Source organism: Stegodyphus dumicola, chromosome 6, assembly GCF_044657685.1.
Source record: "Stegodyphus dumicola isolate Sdum_Otavi_A_Nest chromosome 6, ASM4465768v1".
NCBI classification, from domain to species: domain Eukaryota; kingdom Metazoa; phylum Arthropoda; class Arachnida; order Araneae; family Eresidae; genus Stegodyphus; species Stegodyphus dumicola.
This window is the reverse complement of record NC_140773.1, coordinates 180,154,280-180,171,423: the sequence shown is the minus strand read 5'-3', so window position 1 is coordinate 180,171,423 and position 17,144 is coordinate 180,154,280. Positions and strand designations below refer to the sequence as shown.

Below are 17,144 nucleotides of genomic sequence, written 5' to 3'. Positions count from 1 at the left end.
TTTTTGAAACTTTTGGTGGACCATTAGTTGTGAAAAGGTTAAAATTCATTACTTACAAAATTTCAAATGGAGGATTTTTTTATGAGCAATAATTTTAAGCTAATGTATAAGTTAATATCTGTATAAATAATATGTGTAAGGAATTTGATTTGGATCTAAAGCCTGCACAGCTGGTTACAACCATTACCTCTTTACTGGCTTTAAAATTTTTAATTAATGATATCCAAGTTAATTTTGATTGTACAAACAGGGATTTCCTTAATTAAGCAAAGAAAAATTTAAACATTTTCCTGTGACTTTTAAATGTACTCATGGGGAGGGGAGTTTTAAGTTTCATATAATTTTATTTAAAAAAATTGTGACTATAACTCATAATCTTAAGGTCTACATTGTTGTCACTCATTTCACGAACTGAAATCATGGATTCATAATAAACCATTCAAGAAACACTTAAATCAGGCAGTCTTTTTAAACACACTTTATATCTTTGTCTGCAAATGGATTAATGAAGTGAAACTGTTAATTAATTAGTGAAGACTACTAAATGCTGACAGTTTGACCCAAATTCAAATCTCAGTAAACAGCCTGGCTGGATGAATGAGTTCTTGATTTATCCATTTATATAGATTAAATATGAACTAGTGTACTGTAAAGAGTCCTTCACAAATCCCTTTCTTAAGGCAGATAGTCATTTTATATCATAAATAAAATAACAAACATCATTTAAATAAACAAATTATATAATTATATAATTCTCATGATCTAAACCACAGGACTTTAGTTACTTTTTGGTACTTATGTATTAAACATTGACAAGAATTTCATTTAGCATTAAAGGGGTAGTAACTTGCCTGACAGTATCTGTTTGCCTATTACAGTCATGTATTAACTTCTGTTGTCTTTCAGTCATATGCTGAATCTTATTCTATTAGTTTCAGCATATTCTGCTTTTTAGTGTACTCTTCATTTGCTAAAACTTTCAAAGTAACAAAACAGAAGCTATCTGCTACCTTTTTTTTTTTTTTTTTTTTTTTTTTTTTTTTTTTGAAATGTTAAATGTTGGTATGCAGTTATAAAAATTCCACTAAATTTTCCAATTCTAATTCCCATGCTATTAAGTTATACATCACTCAACTTGCTGTGGAAGTATTAACTCAAAAACTGCCCAACTATTTTAATATTTATAGGTAGCAGGTAGCTGAATCCATCAAATATTACAAAAGAATGGTTAGTCTTGTTGTGGGCAAAGTTGTCTTTGCATCAACCATTATATAGATAGCCAAAAAATTGCCTTCATATGAGCTGAAGTTCCCAGTAACAGATCATTTACAGTTGATTGGTAGATGCATTTGATGAAATTAAGAAGTAACACCCTAATGTTCACAGTTTATTTTTTGGGTTTCATAGTACAGTCAAAAGTCGTTAATCCGGACTCGTCGGGACTTCGGCGATTCCGGATTATCGATTTTTCCGGATTATAGATCATCAATTTAAATCTGGTAAGATGGCATGCAGAAATTACAAAATTAAAAATATGAAACCGTAATTTATGAAGTAAAGAACAATTATGATCTAAAGGGTATCAAAATTTACAAAAAGAAAAAGCTTAATATTTATTTGTTCACTTTATTAAACATTTCTTTCAATGTAAGTTGTTTAAGTTGCTTCATTTCATGTGATAATACTTTCTCTTTAATTCTATTAAACAGACATAATTTCTTGTTCTTACAAAGTTCCGCTGTTCAAGTCCTATAATTGCTGTGTCGAGAATACCGACTAATTTGTCAATCGAAATGTTTTCGTTTTCAATAACCTCTCTGTCACTTTCTTCACTATCGGAAGCGAATTATAATGAGGAGGAACTTGATTTAAATCATATCAAAGACGGAGTACATCGAGATGAAATACTACATTTAGTAAGGAATTATAAGCCAAATAAAATAAAAATATCTGCCCTGAAGATAAGGATAGTGCTGACAGATCAACTTCCAATTCATTGCGCGTCCCCTCCACCCCGCCGCAGAGCAGCGTGAAATTGATAAACAGATTTCGGATTTCAAAACATACTTTCGCTTTGTAGATCCTTTACATATTAGTAAATATATATCGGAAATTCTATTTGACATAATCGAAAGTTCAAGCTTACTTTTATAAAATTGCTCTAACAGTCTGCAAAAAAATAATAAGCCGGATCCAATTCGAAGATTAAGGAACAACGCAATCTACAACATTAACTGAATTAGATAATTTTAGCTTAGCTTATACCGTCTGTTATACATTAAACGCGCATGTGTAAACGTAGTATGCGCTTGCACACACTCATATTTGCAGCCGTAAAGGTCTTACGCGCACGCGTAAACGTTTATGCGCATGCAGAAAGTTTGTAGCTTTGAGGTCCGGATTATGGGTGTCCGAATTAACGACTTTTGGCTGTACTAATCAGTAAATAATCTATAAATGATTTAAAATATGTTATATGTTGTACTATGTCAGTAAATAGATAACATTAAGAATATTTTCCCTTATAGGGCTGTTCACCGTTGCAATTTTACTGCAGATGGAACCCATATTGTAAGTTTTTCTGATGATAAATCAGTGGCTTTGTGGGATATACCAACAGAAACAAAATTAAAGAGCTTTGAAGAACATCAGGTATAAAATTATTTGAGTCATTTATTTCATATTTTTTCAAAAAATTACTTTTCATGACTTTTTTTAACTTTATTCTGTCTCATCATATGCCTGTTTTTACTAATTAAAATATTATAAGTATCATAATTGGGGCTGATTGTAACAATCCATGCATCGTGCAAGGGGGAGAGATGCTTTAAAGAATTGTTATAATGAAAATGATTAGAGTTACCAGATAAATGAAAATTAGGAATTTTTAAGGAAATTTCATATCTAAGTCTCAATAACAAATTATTTTTTAATTATCAGATAAACATTGGCAATAAAATCAATATATTTAGAAAAGGAAGGATTATTTCAAGGTAAAAATAATCAGCGTCTTTATTGTATTTACTGTAAACATACTTTTCCTACAAAATTAATCAGAGCGATTATTTGCTTCTTATACACTCTGGATTTCTTTAAAATGTAAATAATATCCATGTCATTGAAAATTATAAGTAATTTTCTACGTTTTCTTCTCTTTCGGGAAAACATATTAAACTGAATTCGTCATTTGAGATGACTCATTTTCTTCCTGTTGCAAGAAAAGATACTATTTGGGAACATCCTATATTCACATCTTAGGTTATAATGGATCACAGCATAATTTTCAAAAATCAGTTTTTCTTTCAAATTTGTTTTCACCGGAATTTCATGTGTCTTTCTTTCAAATGAATAGAGAAGAAATTTTCTGAATATTTTATCAGCAGATTTAAGTTCCAGTTTCACATCAAAACCAGTATCAGATTTTATTAATTATTTTATTGTATTTTGAAGTTTACAGTCCTTTTATTTGAAAGAAATGCTAATCTAAAATTGAATTTTGCTGATTTTCATGTTCATTTGCTTTCATAACTGCATATTTTCATACTTTTATCCCTTCAATTTAAAATAAATGCAATAAATATAATTAGCAGCTGTACTTGGACAATGAATATATCAAATATGGACTTTTAATCTGTAAATAAAAAGAGAGAAATTATGATGTTTTGTAGAGTCATTAGGATTTGTTGAAGCAGGAAATATAAAAAATATGCAGTGTCCTCGCCAGAACTGAAATCCTGGACCTCTCGAATACACGTCAAATATGTCTCCAATTACACCATGAAGGCATGCGGAAAGAAGGGAGAAAATACCTTACATACTCCCCATTTTAAAGGGCAACTGGGGATTAGGATATCCATTCACCAAATCCTGGTGCTTCCAGTTACACTACAAAGGCATGCGGAAAGGAGGGAGAAAACACCTTATGCAAAAAATATTTAAAAGAGGCTTTTAAAAATTAATTAGTTTCTAATGTTCATTATTAGAAAGCATCTCAAATATGTCTTTTGGGTATTTTCAAATAAAACAAATGATCTGAATGATCATAATTCTTAAATTTCTACTGACATGTGAAGATCTGAAATTCCTTGTCGATGTAAAGTTATGTTTATAACATTTGTTTAGCTTAAAAACATAATGCTAATGGAAAGAGCTTATTGTAAAATGTTTTAATTATCCTCTTCCCATGTTCATCCTTTAAATTGTAAATAATTTTTTGTAATGAAGTGAATTTTCAATTGCTTATGAGATATGTATAAAAATATCATGCTTCTTTGACTGCTGTAGAGAAAGTAGTATTTGAAGACTGAATTTTAACTGAAATCAAAAACAAAGTTAACGTAATGAATATTTTCTGGATTCAAGATGAAAGTGAAACAAAATTCAGTACAAAAATGTAGCATGATGTAGTATTACATTTTTTCTTTTTAATTTTGTGAAACTGAATGATGGAAGTAACTCTCAAAATAAGATAGATATGTACGTTTGCTATTTTAAAGGGCTATTAGCCTTTTCTAAAATTTTCTTTGTTTTATTCGGAAGTAAGTGCTTTATTCTATTTTTTTTTTTTTTTTTTTTTTTTTTTTGTTTTGTTTTTGGCAATATAGATATTTCTAATTGATGTGAATTAATTTTTTTTTTTTATTATTGCTGTTAAGAGTAGTGGTATTTAATTTATTTAAATAGCTGAAATTCTTATTTGGTAATTCGTGACAATTTCTTATACAGTTTCATTTCAAGTAAAACATTTTAAAATTTAAGTAACTTTCTGTATTATATTTTACAATAAGTACATGGTAAATATAAATTTTCTGTTACCTTTTTCAAGATAAATTAGTGAATATGTGTATGTATGTATGTTTTTGGTACTATTCCGTTTTGAGGACCGTAAAAAAAATTGCAGCAAAAATGTATGCGCAAAAGCGCCAAATCTAGCAAACGTGCTGATTTCAGATTGCGTAAGTTTATGTATATTTCTTAAGATGCCATTGAAATACTAGTTTAATTTTTAAATTCTTTTTTCATATCCTATGGATTTAATTTTTTAATCCTTTTTTAATATCCTATGGATTTAAAAATTTGGGAATTGCCCATGACGAAATATCTGCGATAGAATTTTGGGTAAAGTGCAGAATCACCCACTGCTTGACGTGTTTTTAAGAATTGCACATACTCGGTATCCATGTACACATCAACCTATATTCACTTAAAAAAAATTCCCAGAATTGCCCAAAAATGGCACTGTGCACACCCTTGACTTTATCTGTGTACACAACGACCTATTTTCACCTAAAGAGTAAAAGAAAATTGGCAAAAATCCAATTCTTTTTACCCTTGTAAAAAGCAGCAAACAAATAAGTGGGTGATTCTGCACTTTACCGAGAATTTTTTCAAAGAAAAGGCATCATTCATTATAGAAAATTATGTTTGAACAACCAACGAAATGAAATTATGCTTTAGCGATAACTCGGTAGTGAAATAGCGATGCAGGCATCCATTCAGTTATATTCAGCAATTTTTATATAAATTATAATAATGATCTGAAATAGTTATTTACTCTTATGCTTCCATTCAATCATGTTTAGCCTTTTTTATATAAATTATAATAATAAAAAAAGTACTATATGAAATAAGCTTTTCATCTAAATTAAAACATCAATCCTAGGTAGTTATTTACTATTATACTTCCTTTCTTGCATTAGGGTTGCCACAATTATTTTTGGCAGCACTGGCATCAACAAAAATTTGGCGATTTTTTTTTACAGCTCTCAAAACCAAATAGTGCCATGTTTTTAAATCAGAAATTTATATAATCTTATAAAATCAACATTTTTTAGAATGTTTTTTAATGTGTTTACTTGAACTAATGTCTCTCATAATATTTAAAGGGAAAAAAAAGAAACTTCCCATTTTTGTGCATTTTTCATTCATATGTGAATTTACTTCTGCTTAGGATTATATAAGAGCTGGAGCAGTTAGTCAAGCCTCTCAAGATGTATTTATTTCAGGTGTGTAATTAGTTTAAAATCTTTTTTAATTGATCTGCAAGATTAGATTGCTCTTACAGTGAATCTATTTAAAATGACCGCAAACAGTAGTTCCATACTGTTGATTTTGGTTCGACATTGTCAATTTCTATGTTGATTTTGATCATCTGTCTTCAATCAGTTGTAGAAGACATGTGTCTCATCATTAAGATGAGAATATAAATAAACAGCTATCTCTAAGAAATACTGGTCACTTTTAGAATTAGCATGAGAAAGTTTAGTGTGTTTATAAGGGTATTTTGAAATTAAATTCAGTTAAAATAATGTTTATATTATTTAATATTTTTGAGTATAATTATCTATAAGTATATTTTTTTTATAAATGCATATATATTTTAAACTGCTTTTAAACTAAACTGTCTACAAAATGAGATATAGAATTAAATGTTTATTATAATCAATGATAGCTATGATATTAACAAAGAGTTTGCACTTTATCTTATAAAAGCAAAATACCAAATTCCAAATTAGTGTTTATTTTTCATGTCACCAAAAGCAACATGATCATGCATAAACAAGAAATATTTAAAAATAAAAATTATTTTAAAATTTTAATATTTTAAATAGAAAATATTGATGATATTTTAAGTAGGAAAAAAAAATAATTTAACTTCGCATTAAGCTAAACCTTCAAATGTTGCAAACGTTAATAAAATGAAATTCTGAGTTAATGAAACTGATGATTGAAATGAAAACTAAAATTCGAAGAATGCATTAGCTTTATAAAATAAAATGAATTCAGTATAAATCCAAATAAATAATTTGATAACATTGAAAGTAAAGTGAAATAAGTCTTCTTTGATACTTTGGTATTAAAACCATAACACATATTTTTCAACAAATAATAAAATTTCAATAAATTTAAAATGCCATCTCTCATCAAAATGCTATGACTTTAAATCACCAAAATTAAATACATAATAATTCCTAACTCTCTGGAGATACCAAAGAATTTCTTTCATTACAATGTAAATACATGCCCCCCCCCAAAAAAAAATCAACCGCAAAGGATTATCCTTAAAAGGTTCTTCATTTAAAGAAATTGATATTAAATCTGAAATACATTCAATAGTTATAGGAAATCTTATATCTTCCATCTTTTAATGAAAAACAAGCAATGAGACTTCATCCCATTATCTTGATGTTAAACAATTTGATATCCAATGATAATTGAAAATTGACAGCATTTTCCAGCATCTTCTAAAATTTAAGCTTGTTCAGACAAATTTCAATGAAATCAGAAATTTAGGCAAATTCTCAAGTACAAAAAAAGTAAAATAAGTGTGATTGATATGTACAAAACATGAGTTTTTCTTGGAATAAATAAGCTAGCAAACAAAAAGAACAATGGCTGACAAGTTAGAAATAAATCTAACAAAGGACTTGTGCGAGTTCCCTGCAGGTCAACATTGATAAATAATTGCTATAATCAAGGAGCAAATTTTAATAATCAAGACAGTAATAGATTAGAGCTAATTTAATTTGTGGTATCATTTAATAGCAGTAGGAGTTTTAAATTATATTAAACTTTTCCAGTTGTCAAACGTGTATGTCATAATATATTTAATATATCCATGTAGTGTAACTTATTCTCTGGTATATAGTTCTCTCCTAAATTATAGGTTTAATCAGTGAATTAAATGCAGTACAGAAGGAGCAAACAATACTATGTAAGACTGATATACATTAAACTATTTAAATTGCAGTTGTGCAAATATTTTTGACAAATCTACCATTATCTAGAATATGCTGATAAATTGCATTAAACAAATATGGCAAAAAGCAGCCTTAGATTGGTATAGATTTTGAATACAACTGTTACCAATTTCCAGGGTAATTAGACATGGGTCTCTCTTCTGTAGGGGCAAAATTTCTTTTCAAAAATGTTGGAATTGCAACCACAGTTGCAAGGATATTAGGTGGCAGAATAAAGAAAATTAGCTGTAGTAACAACTGTTGAGAAAAACAAAATGAAACATGGAGGAGTTAAGATGTTAGAATTTTGAAAGCTTCGAGAAAAACTGGTTTGGAATTAATGACAGTAGCTAAAGAAGGCAAAGTTTTATGAATGTGAGTGGTTTCAAGGGAGTCAAGTGAACTGATTAACAAAAGCTTTGTAGATAATTTTTGCCAAATTTTGGTTATGTGGTGATAAGGTTGCATCATTTGAATCAATTATAGAATGTTATAAGCAGCTTGATTCTATTTGCATGTTTAATTAGTCCTTGCACTGTTGTGTATTCAGTGAGAGAAAAGTGCTGTTTAGTGTTAAACAGAAAAAAGAATTAAAAGATCAAAACATGCTTAGAATATTTTGACTGATGTACAATTTTAATGTAAAAATACAGAAACACAGAATTAGAAAATTCAGAAGATTAATTTGATGCATGATTATGTATTTTTTGATTGTGTGCCCTGCATGTGCTATCTATTAAAAATTATGTAGTAGGTATTTTATTTAAAAGTTCTTTATGTGAAATAGTTATTTCTATCTCTGTTGTTTGGGAACAAGTAGAAAAGTATTTCAAAGTGTTCTGTAAATTGTAATCCTTACATTTGTTGTAGAGATTAAGAATAAAATTTATTTATTATACTTTTATGGATACAAAATTTTTTTTAAAAAAATCATACAATGTACTAAAATAATCGTGATAAAATATGTAAAATATTTTAATTAAAAATTCTCTTAGGTTCATATGATCATGCAGTAAAAATGTATGATGCCCGTAGTGGATCATGTGTAATGTCAGTAGATCATGGAGTACCTGTTGAATCTGTTCTTATGTTTCCTACTGGGGGTCTATTCATCTCAGCAGGTAAATAAGTTTTCATTATTTTGTGACTATGCATTGGTGCTCTTCTGTTATGGTGGCCGGATTTAGAAATGTGTGTATGTATGTACAAATGTGTGTGTACACACATAATATATGACATACATACATGCATACACACATGCATACATACATATATACATTTTTTAATCCAGTCCGGATAACAGAAGAGTACTTATTTCTTTAATAGAAATTATTTTGTTATTATGATAGAAGACCCAAAAATTTTTATTACTTGGCATAAGCTGTTATGTAGATTTCAGATCTTAAATAAAAAATCGTTAATTTAGACTTCAAAATTGAAAAATAAATTTTAAAAACATATAAAGCAATAAATTTCTTTTTAACTTTTTATAGAGAAATATATATTAAAGGTATTATGATATATACAAATACATTTTTTGTGTATTACTTACAAAAAATCATGAATTTTTTTAAAACCTGTCATTCTGATTCAAGAAATAATTTCCATTTTTAGTTCTAGCAATATTGAAATGTAGAAGTTCTAATATTTTTTTGATAAAAGAGCTGTCATCATCACCATATATTAATGTTAGCATGAAAATAGTAATGGCACACCTGATGATGCATTCAAGATGCATTATTTATTGTTTGAAAATGTAATCGGAATTATTTGAAAAACCATTTCAGTATGAATAATTAAATGTCAGTTTACCAAATCGTAAAATCCACCTGAGCTCCCTTGTCAAAATGTCACACGAGAAACGTCTTAGATCATAAAATAATCACACTGTTTGTTATATTTTATAGCATAAAATTTTTATTTATTCTTGTGCATGTTTTTATTGGTACTCTGTCAGCAGAAAAGTGCCAACATTCCAATAACTATGGTCTTGCTCAGTTGAAATAAAATAAGGTTCATCTTCAGTTATAGCTGAAGTAAGTTCAGTGATTTGGTGCAAAATATTTATTCAAATACAATTATAAAAGCAATAATTTATAGAATATGATAGCTTATTCTAATATTAAATGAGAAAATCTGTAGCAAATAGATTCAAAAGTCACTAAAGTCAGTTTGCATTTTGCTGTTGACATTTAAAAACAGCCTGCAGAGGTTGGTGGATTTTTAGCACCAGAGGTTCTGCTAGTCTCGATTCTCACTCTTGTATCCATATTACTTTTCATGTAAAAAGACATTACCACCAAATGTTATTGCCATGCATTATTTTTAAAGGAATAATATAGTGAGTATAAAAAAAGTATGGCAAAACAGATGAAAGGATGATGCTATTAAATGTTATCACCTATTATTATTGTTAAAGAAACAATATAGCAAATGTAAAAAAAAAAAGTATGACAACACTTTATTGGAAATTCTAAAGATATGATTTTTTAAAATATTTTGTGATTTTGCTGTTGAATTTTATGTGATGTAAGTGTGAAGAAAGTGATGTTTAATAAATAAAAAGACAAAAAAAAAAGTTGTGTAGGTCATCTTGTAAAGAAAGTTAAACATTCATATAATGAACTGAAACACTAAAGAAAATAGTCCTTTATTCTGTCCATAAGTACATACATCATGCAAAAAAATAGTCAAAATGAATATTTCTGTTGAAATATGGTATCTGAATTTTTTGCAATTACAATATTTTCTTTACTTCGGAGAAAGTAGTAAAAATGTGCTGCTTTTGAAATTTTTTTAACATTATTGTTGAATTTTATGTGATTTAAGTGCAAAGAAAGCTATGTTTAATGATAAAGTTAGGAAAAAATTGACAAAAAAAAAGACAGGAAAAAAATTGCATTGACAGGAGCTAGTCCAAGAGCAGATTGATAAATTGCGAGTTCAGTGAAAAATTTTCATTTCCCCCCTTCCTTTTTGGTCTTTTACTGTATTATATATGTCAGTCAAGTGTATTTGAAAAGTTTAAACAATTATGATGCTAGAGAACAAAATCATCTCTGTAATTTTTGTTTGTCTGATTTCACTTTCAGATTGTATAAAATATTAGGAAGACTTATTATAAATTACTAACCTGCCTAATAATGAAATTGATTATACAGCTAGGGTATCATCATTAGTTCAAGAGATTACCTTTTTACTCCCCCCCCCCCCCGCAAAATTTTGTCAAATGATTGATTGCATTTTAGTCAAATGTCCAAGATTTATCCTTTATTTATGTAATAAAAAATAAACAAACATTGATTGAATACAAAAATGGAATTTTAAAATTTAAGAGCAAGATGAGAAAATTTTAATAGAATGCTGTTTACATTATGAAAAAAACTATACTTTTATATTTATATAACATATTTGCTTACAGCATAAAACTTAATAGACACATGTGGGAATTAGTGGGAATCCTAAAATTTTTATATATTTATTTCAAATGGAACCCTATATAGGAATTTAGGTGTTTCTTCATAATTTATAATGATATTTAATATATTCTTTTTTAAATCCTAAAAGTTTTACATATTTATTTCAAATGGTTTAATATATATTTATATATGCAGGAGGTACTAGTCTAAAAGTCTGGGATCCTATTGCTGGCAGGCTACTCGCACAAGTTGTTCAACATCACAAAACAATTACTTCTTTATGTTTTGCTAGTGGTGGCCGGCGCTTAATGTCTGGATCGTTAGACAGGTATTTTTAATTTATAAAAAAAGCAAAGTAATCATACATTTTATATAGTACATTTTTTTAATTGTGAAATCTGTTCTTTCCTTAGGCACATAAAAATATATGATGTCACCTCATATGAAGTTGTGCACACATTGAACTATTCATCACCTATCTTAAGTGTTGCAGCAGCTGTAAGTTATATTTATTATAGAAAATATATAAGTGGATATTTTACTTTGCAGCTATCTTTTTTTTTTATTATTATTATTTTATTTATTTATTTTTATTTTTATTTTTATTTGAATGTGTATCAAGCATTTAATGAATGTTCTTACTTGTTTCATCATGTTTTGTATATTTCAATGTAGTGTTCCTTCCTCCATTTTGTCATACACAGGATTTTAACTTTTATGAGTTATATATAATGGATTATATAGGTTTTATTGTAGTAGTAAGAAGTTTAAAATAGATCATTCCATATTTTTATTTTAGTTTGCATTTCATCAGTTCAATTGTGGGTATGTGTTAGGATTATTTGAATATGGCAGAAACAGAAAGGCTATCTGCCTAAGGGCAGGGATGCTTTCATGGAAAACTTTACTAGAGAAGGTGGCTTGTATTCCTGTTACACATGGGGAAAGCAAACCATACGACCAGCCTGTTTGGCTAGGTTAGAACCCAGGTCGAACTACCAATATTCAGCAGTCTTATAGCCCCTGGTGGGGCATATGAATAGTTAACTCTTTAATAGAATTATTTAAATCTGCATTTCATTTCCTATTACTCAGCAGAAAAGTTCAGTGCAAAAATTTATTATTAATAAGCAAAAGCAATGAAGTTTCATAAAATCGTAAGATCAGCTGATTTGTGTCTTCTTCCCTCTTTCCCAAAATGCAACTCAAATAAAATTGAAGTTGACTGATCTCTATATGTCTTCCATTATTCTTTTATTCTGCTTGTAATAGCAAAATTATTTAATTATTTATTTAGTTGTTGCCAATTTGAGAATTACATTCAGTAAAATCAAATTTTACGAGAAACACACCAATGTAAAATTTAAAATAATGCAAAATATAATCTTAGTTTGGCATAGTTTTGAATAGAACAGTACAAGTTTCAAAGGCAATCAGATCGATATTACTCTTCTTCGGGGGGGGGGGAATTTTGGCTGCAAAACGTTTTTTCTTTCCTTTAAATATATACAAAATCAGTTTCTTCACAATTTTACTAAAAAATTAAGTGGTGTAATGTAAGTATGAGTTCATCTTTTTAATTAATTGAAGACATATAGCCCCTGCAAATTTTTCTATAATCAAACAAACCAAAACAGAAATTCTCATTTTGTGTATTGTAATTGGCTACAACATTAAATTGCAATGTGAGGGATCCTTATTTAAAATTAGTGCACTACATTCTAATATTTTCTGTTCTTTTCTATAAACATTAAAAATAATTTCAAAAGGCATTGATTTTATTCTTGTAAGGAATACTGTATTTATAGTTTTCATATTTATATTTACTGTCTGTAAAAAAAAAAATATTTTTAAATTTAAGTGCTTTAATTATAATGTATCTTTCAAGTAATAGTTACTTTTATATAACAATATAATTTGTGTTGTAGCTGTGCTTTAAGTTTTCTCATATTAATTTATAAATGTGTGTCTTCAAGCCTGAAGATAAAGTGGTTGCTGTTGGTATGACAGATGGTTTACTATCAATTAAGCATCGGAAAACAGATAAACCACCCGAAGAAGAAACAAAAAACAAAAGTGTATTTTATCAGTACCGTTTATATGGAACAGATTTCAAACCGGCTGATGTAAGCTATTCTTTTGTTTCATTCATTTTTAATAATATTCATTTCTTTAATAATTTTTTTAAGAAACAGGTAATTTTTATTCTTTCTTTTTATATACATGAAAAATTATTGTTATTTTGGATTTTGATGATATATATATATATATATTTAAAAGTGAAATTACTCTATAATTATTACTTGCTCAATCTATATAATAATGATTCGTAGAAGCATCTACAATTTAAAAAATTTTATATTTCATCCAAGTCTGTGATATTATTTAAAAAGTTTTTTAAATTAGAACTAATGTTGCACCTATTCCTACCAGAGAAGGGTCCATCATTTTAATGGATTAGTATTCTAGTCTATTAACCACTTCTGCCACAGACTACAATACCTGTTTATCACATCCATGATATAGCAAAGTTGAAATCTTTAGAAAAGTTTCACATTGAAAAATACAATCAAGAAATTTATATATCAACCAGTCCAGATATTTTAGATCTTATTAGGAAAATTAGACGCAGTATTAATAATTTGATTATTAGCTTTGGTGATCTCTCTCTCTCTCTATTTTTTTTTAAGAATATGCTGTTTATGTGCTTTATGAAATCAGAGATGTGAGCATTTCAGATTTTAATTATACAATAATATTGGTCTAGAATAGAAGAGAAACATGCCAACGTGACAATTAAAATCGCAATAACAACCTTGTATTTAGTGTACATATATTAACCTGTTAACTGGGGAATAAGCTTTCAGTAAATGTTTCAGTAAAATGGTTTCACAATGGGGACTTTTTCCTTTGCAGTAATTTCAGCACATTGCAAGGAATAAATAAAAGAAAATCGTTTTAATCATTTTTAATCCGAAAAAACAAATTAATAGAACGAATTTAAACAATTATTTCATATGATATTCCCTAAAGCAACACTGCAGTCGGGACACCAAAATCTCGATTCTTTCCTAAGACCTCTGCAAAATGTCTTTCAAAGAGTCGAGATGGTTTTGGTGTCAAAGATGATCGTCCTGTACTAGTAGATGGCAACTGCGATCCGTCTCTATATTTTTCAACACCTTTTTCTACAGTTTCGATAAGGAAATGAAGCCTATCTAGGTGACCGCCATCTTTCTTGCATAAAAGATATGCATTCAAACCTACCATGTCTAGTGCATGTAAAAATATCTTATAGTGATACTTTTTTACTTGGTTTCTAGCGATTTCGTAAGTTTTCATTTGTCCGTCAGCAAGATCAACTCCTTCCATATTTTTGTTGTAGTCAGCGATAACTTCAGGTTTTGATATCGTTTTCCTTCGTTTTTCTATTTCTACAAATTTATTGTCGTGGATAGTACTCAATATAATTACATCCTTTTTGTCTTTCCACTTCATAATCATTATTTTTTCTCTGTACCTAGCAATATGTTCATCTTTTTTCAAAACACAATTTTTGATATCAGATGGTATTCCCTTTCTATTTTTTCGCATTGTTACTACAACATCGGTTTTTCTCCTGCACATCTTCTCAGCTAGATCAGTACTAGTGTACCAATTATCGAGGTATAGCGTATATCTTTTATCCAACAAATCGTGGCACAATTCAAGAACAATACGATTTGGTCCCTGTTCTTCTGGATAGTTCGAACCATACTGCGTGTCTTTACCTGTATATATAATGAAATCACTTATGTATCCGGATTTACTTTCACATATCTTATACAATTTAACACCAAATTGACTTCTTTTCGATGGAATGTACTGTTTCCAAAACAGTCTTCCTTTCCATAGCAAAAGAGACTCATCTACAGATATTTCCTTATCTGGTATGTATAACACCTTGAATTTGTTTTTCAAATAGTTCAAAATGGAATCGATTTTGTAGTTGTGTTTTTTTGTTGCACACTTTGAGATCGAAAGCATTGTTATCACTAAAATGTAAAAATTTTACTAACAGTTGGAATCTTTTTTCTGACATAATTTTATAAAAAAAAAATGGAGTCTCTAGACTGTCTCGCTTTGTGAAATAAAGCCAATAAGAAGGTTTTCCTATTATTCCTTGCAAAATTAGTAAAAAAATAAATACTCTCATCTCTCGGTCATCTGTGTCAACCCACGAGAGTCATCTTGAACGCGGTTTCATGGAAGTATTTTTTTCAAAAAACTGTCCGGCGTATTTGTTTGATTGTTCCACAATAAGTTCTACAAAATTCTCATCGATAAATTTCTCCAAATAAAAAAGGCAATCCTTTTCTTCAGGTCCTTCAAATGTAAGTCTAGATTGAGATAAAAAAAGGGAAAGGCGATCGTAATATTCTTTCACATTTCCATTCAGCTGATGTCGGTTGAGTATTTTGGTCTATAACATCATCATCCTTTGATTCAATGTCCGGACCATCAGTAAAGAAGTCATTATTGCTTTCTTCCGAACTGGTACTTATTCTTAGAATTCGACGTCGTTTACCAAATGTCCCGGGCAATATTTCATCGTCACTTTCAGACAATTCAAAAATATTTTCTGCTTCACAATAATTTTTAGCCATATTTATAAAAAACTAACAATTACTTTAATCAACAATTTATTACTTATATGTAAAATACGGAAATGCAGACTAAAATGAAATTAAGTTGTGCAAATTAGGAGTGTTATCACAATTTATGAGCGGACAAGTGTTTCCATTGATCGATTTTTCTTGAACAATGGTCAAGAGACAGATTGCAAAAAAAAGGTAAGAAAAATTTTGTCATGCCCATTGAAATACTCTTCCCAGCATGACGAAACATTTCGTCATACCCATTGAAATAGTCTTCCCAGCATGATGAAACATTTCATCATACCCATTGAAATAGTCTTCCCAGCATGACAAAAAATTTCGTCATACCCAGTTAACAGATTAAAACACTCAATTGATTTTGAGGGCAGCTAAAGGTCCCACCTTATGAGGAGAACTTATTGGCAAAGAAGTCTCAGAAACACATGGTCGTTATCAGCACATATGTGGTCGTAACCGGATTTTGAATCAGATTCACACTGGCTGCCTACTTTTACTCAGCCAGGCTATCTGATCAAACATGCCAATTCTTTATTTTTCTTCTTTTTCCCCTTTCTAGTAATTTCGTTCTTCTGATGAAGAGGGACTTTTAGCTGCCCTCGAAATTGATTGTTTTAATATATGTACACTAAATACAAGGTTGTTATTGCGATTTTAATATTGGTCTATTCAATATTGAAATAAATGAGGTTGTTTTGGTACAAGTAATGAATTTGACGATAGCCGTAACTGAACTGAGCTATCATCTGGACTTTATAGTAAGCAATTTTTTACTTGCTTATTTCATTTACTCATATATTATATGTAGAAATTTCTTAATTGAAAAATGTTAAAAATTGATGACTTGTCATGATAATCTTTATTTGGAAATGCCATGATTTAGCACAAAATCTCTGCTATCTTTTTCATAAAATTTAATATCCTTTTAGTATTAGTTTATTGTCCTAAAATTATTCCATATTCTAGATAGAAATTTAGTTTTTATTCACTTTCTTTAATTTAAAAAATCAGTATTATAATTGGGATTTCATGAAAATTAAAGTGATTCTTAAGGGGGTAATTATGCTTGTCGATATGTATAGTAACATATAAATAATAAATTAAAAAATTTTAATGAATATTTTTTCTTCAAATGTTTTCTTAATAATTTGATGTTTTGATTATTGCATGAATGTGTATTAGAAGATTTAAAAAAATGTGAGATATATTTCATAATTTTGATTTTTGCAATATAGCTAGACCAGAAAGTTTATTTAAAAAAGTTTTCATAAGTATCATTATTAGAAAATCTCAAACCATTTCAAATAAATTTATCATTACAATGACCACAG

The 17,144-nt window shown here is 28.6% G+C and overlaps 1 protein-coding gene across 1 annotated transcript in view; it reads left to right on the top strand.

The window, feature by feature from the left end:
• LOC118187392 (U3 small nucleolar RNA-associated protein 15 homolog) overlaps window positions 1-17,144 on the top strand; it is a 50,331-nt gene that overhangs the window by 27,335 nt on the left and 5,852 nt on the right. Inside the window, exons 4-9 of the mRNA XM_035357603.2 lie at window positions 2,529-2,652; window positions 5,951-6,005; window positions 8,735-8,860; window positions 11,354-11,486; window positions 11,572-11,656; window positions 13,135-13,284. Of these exons, the coding sequence (XP_035213494.1) occupies window positions 2,529-2,652; window positions 5,951-6,005; window positions 8,735-8,860; window positions 11,354-11,486; window positions 11,572-11,656; window positions 13,135-13,284 (673 nt within the window). The remainder of the gene's footprint in view (window positions 1-2,528; window positions 2,653-5,950; window positions 6,006-8,734; window positions 8,861-11,353; window positions 11,487-11,571; window positions 11,657-13,134; window positions 13,285-17,144) is intronic.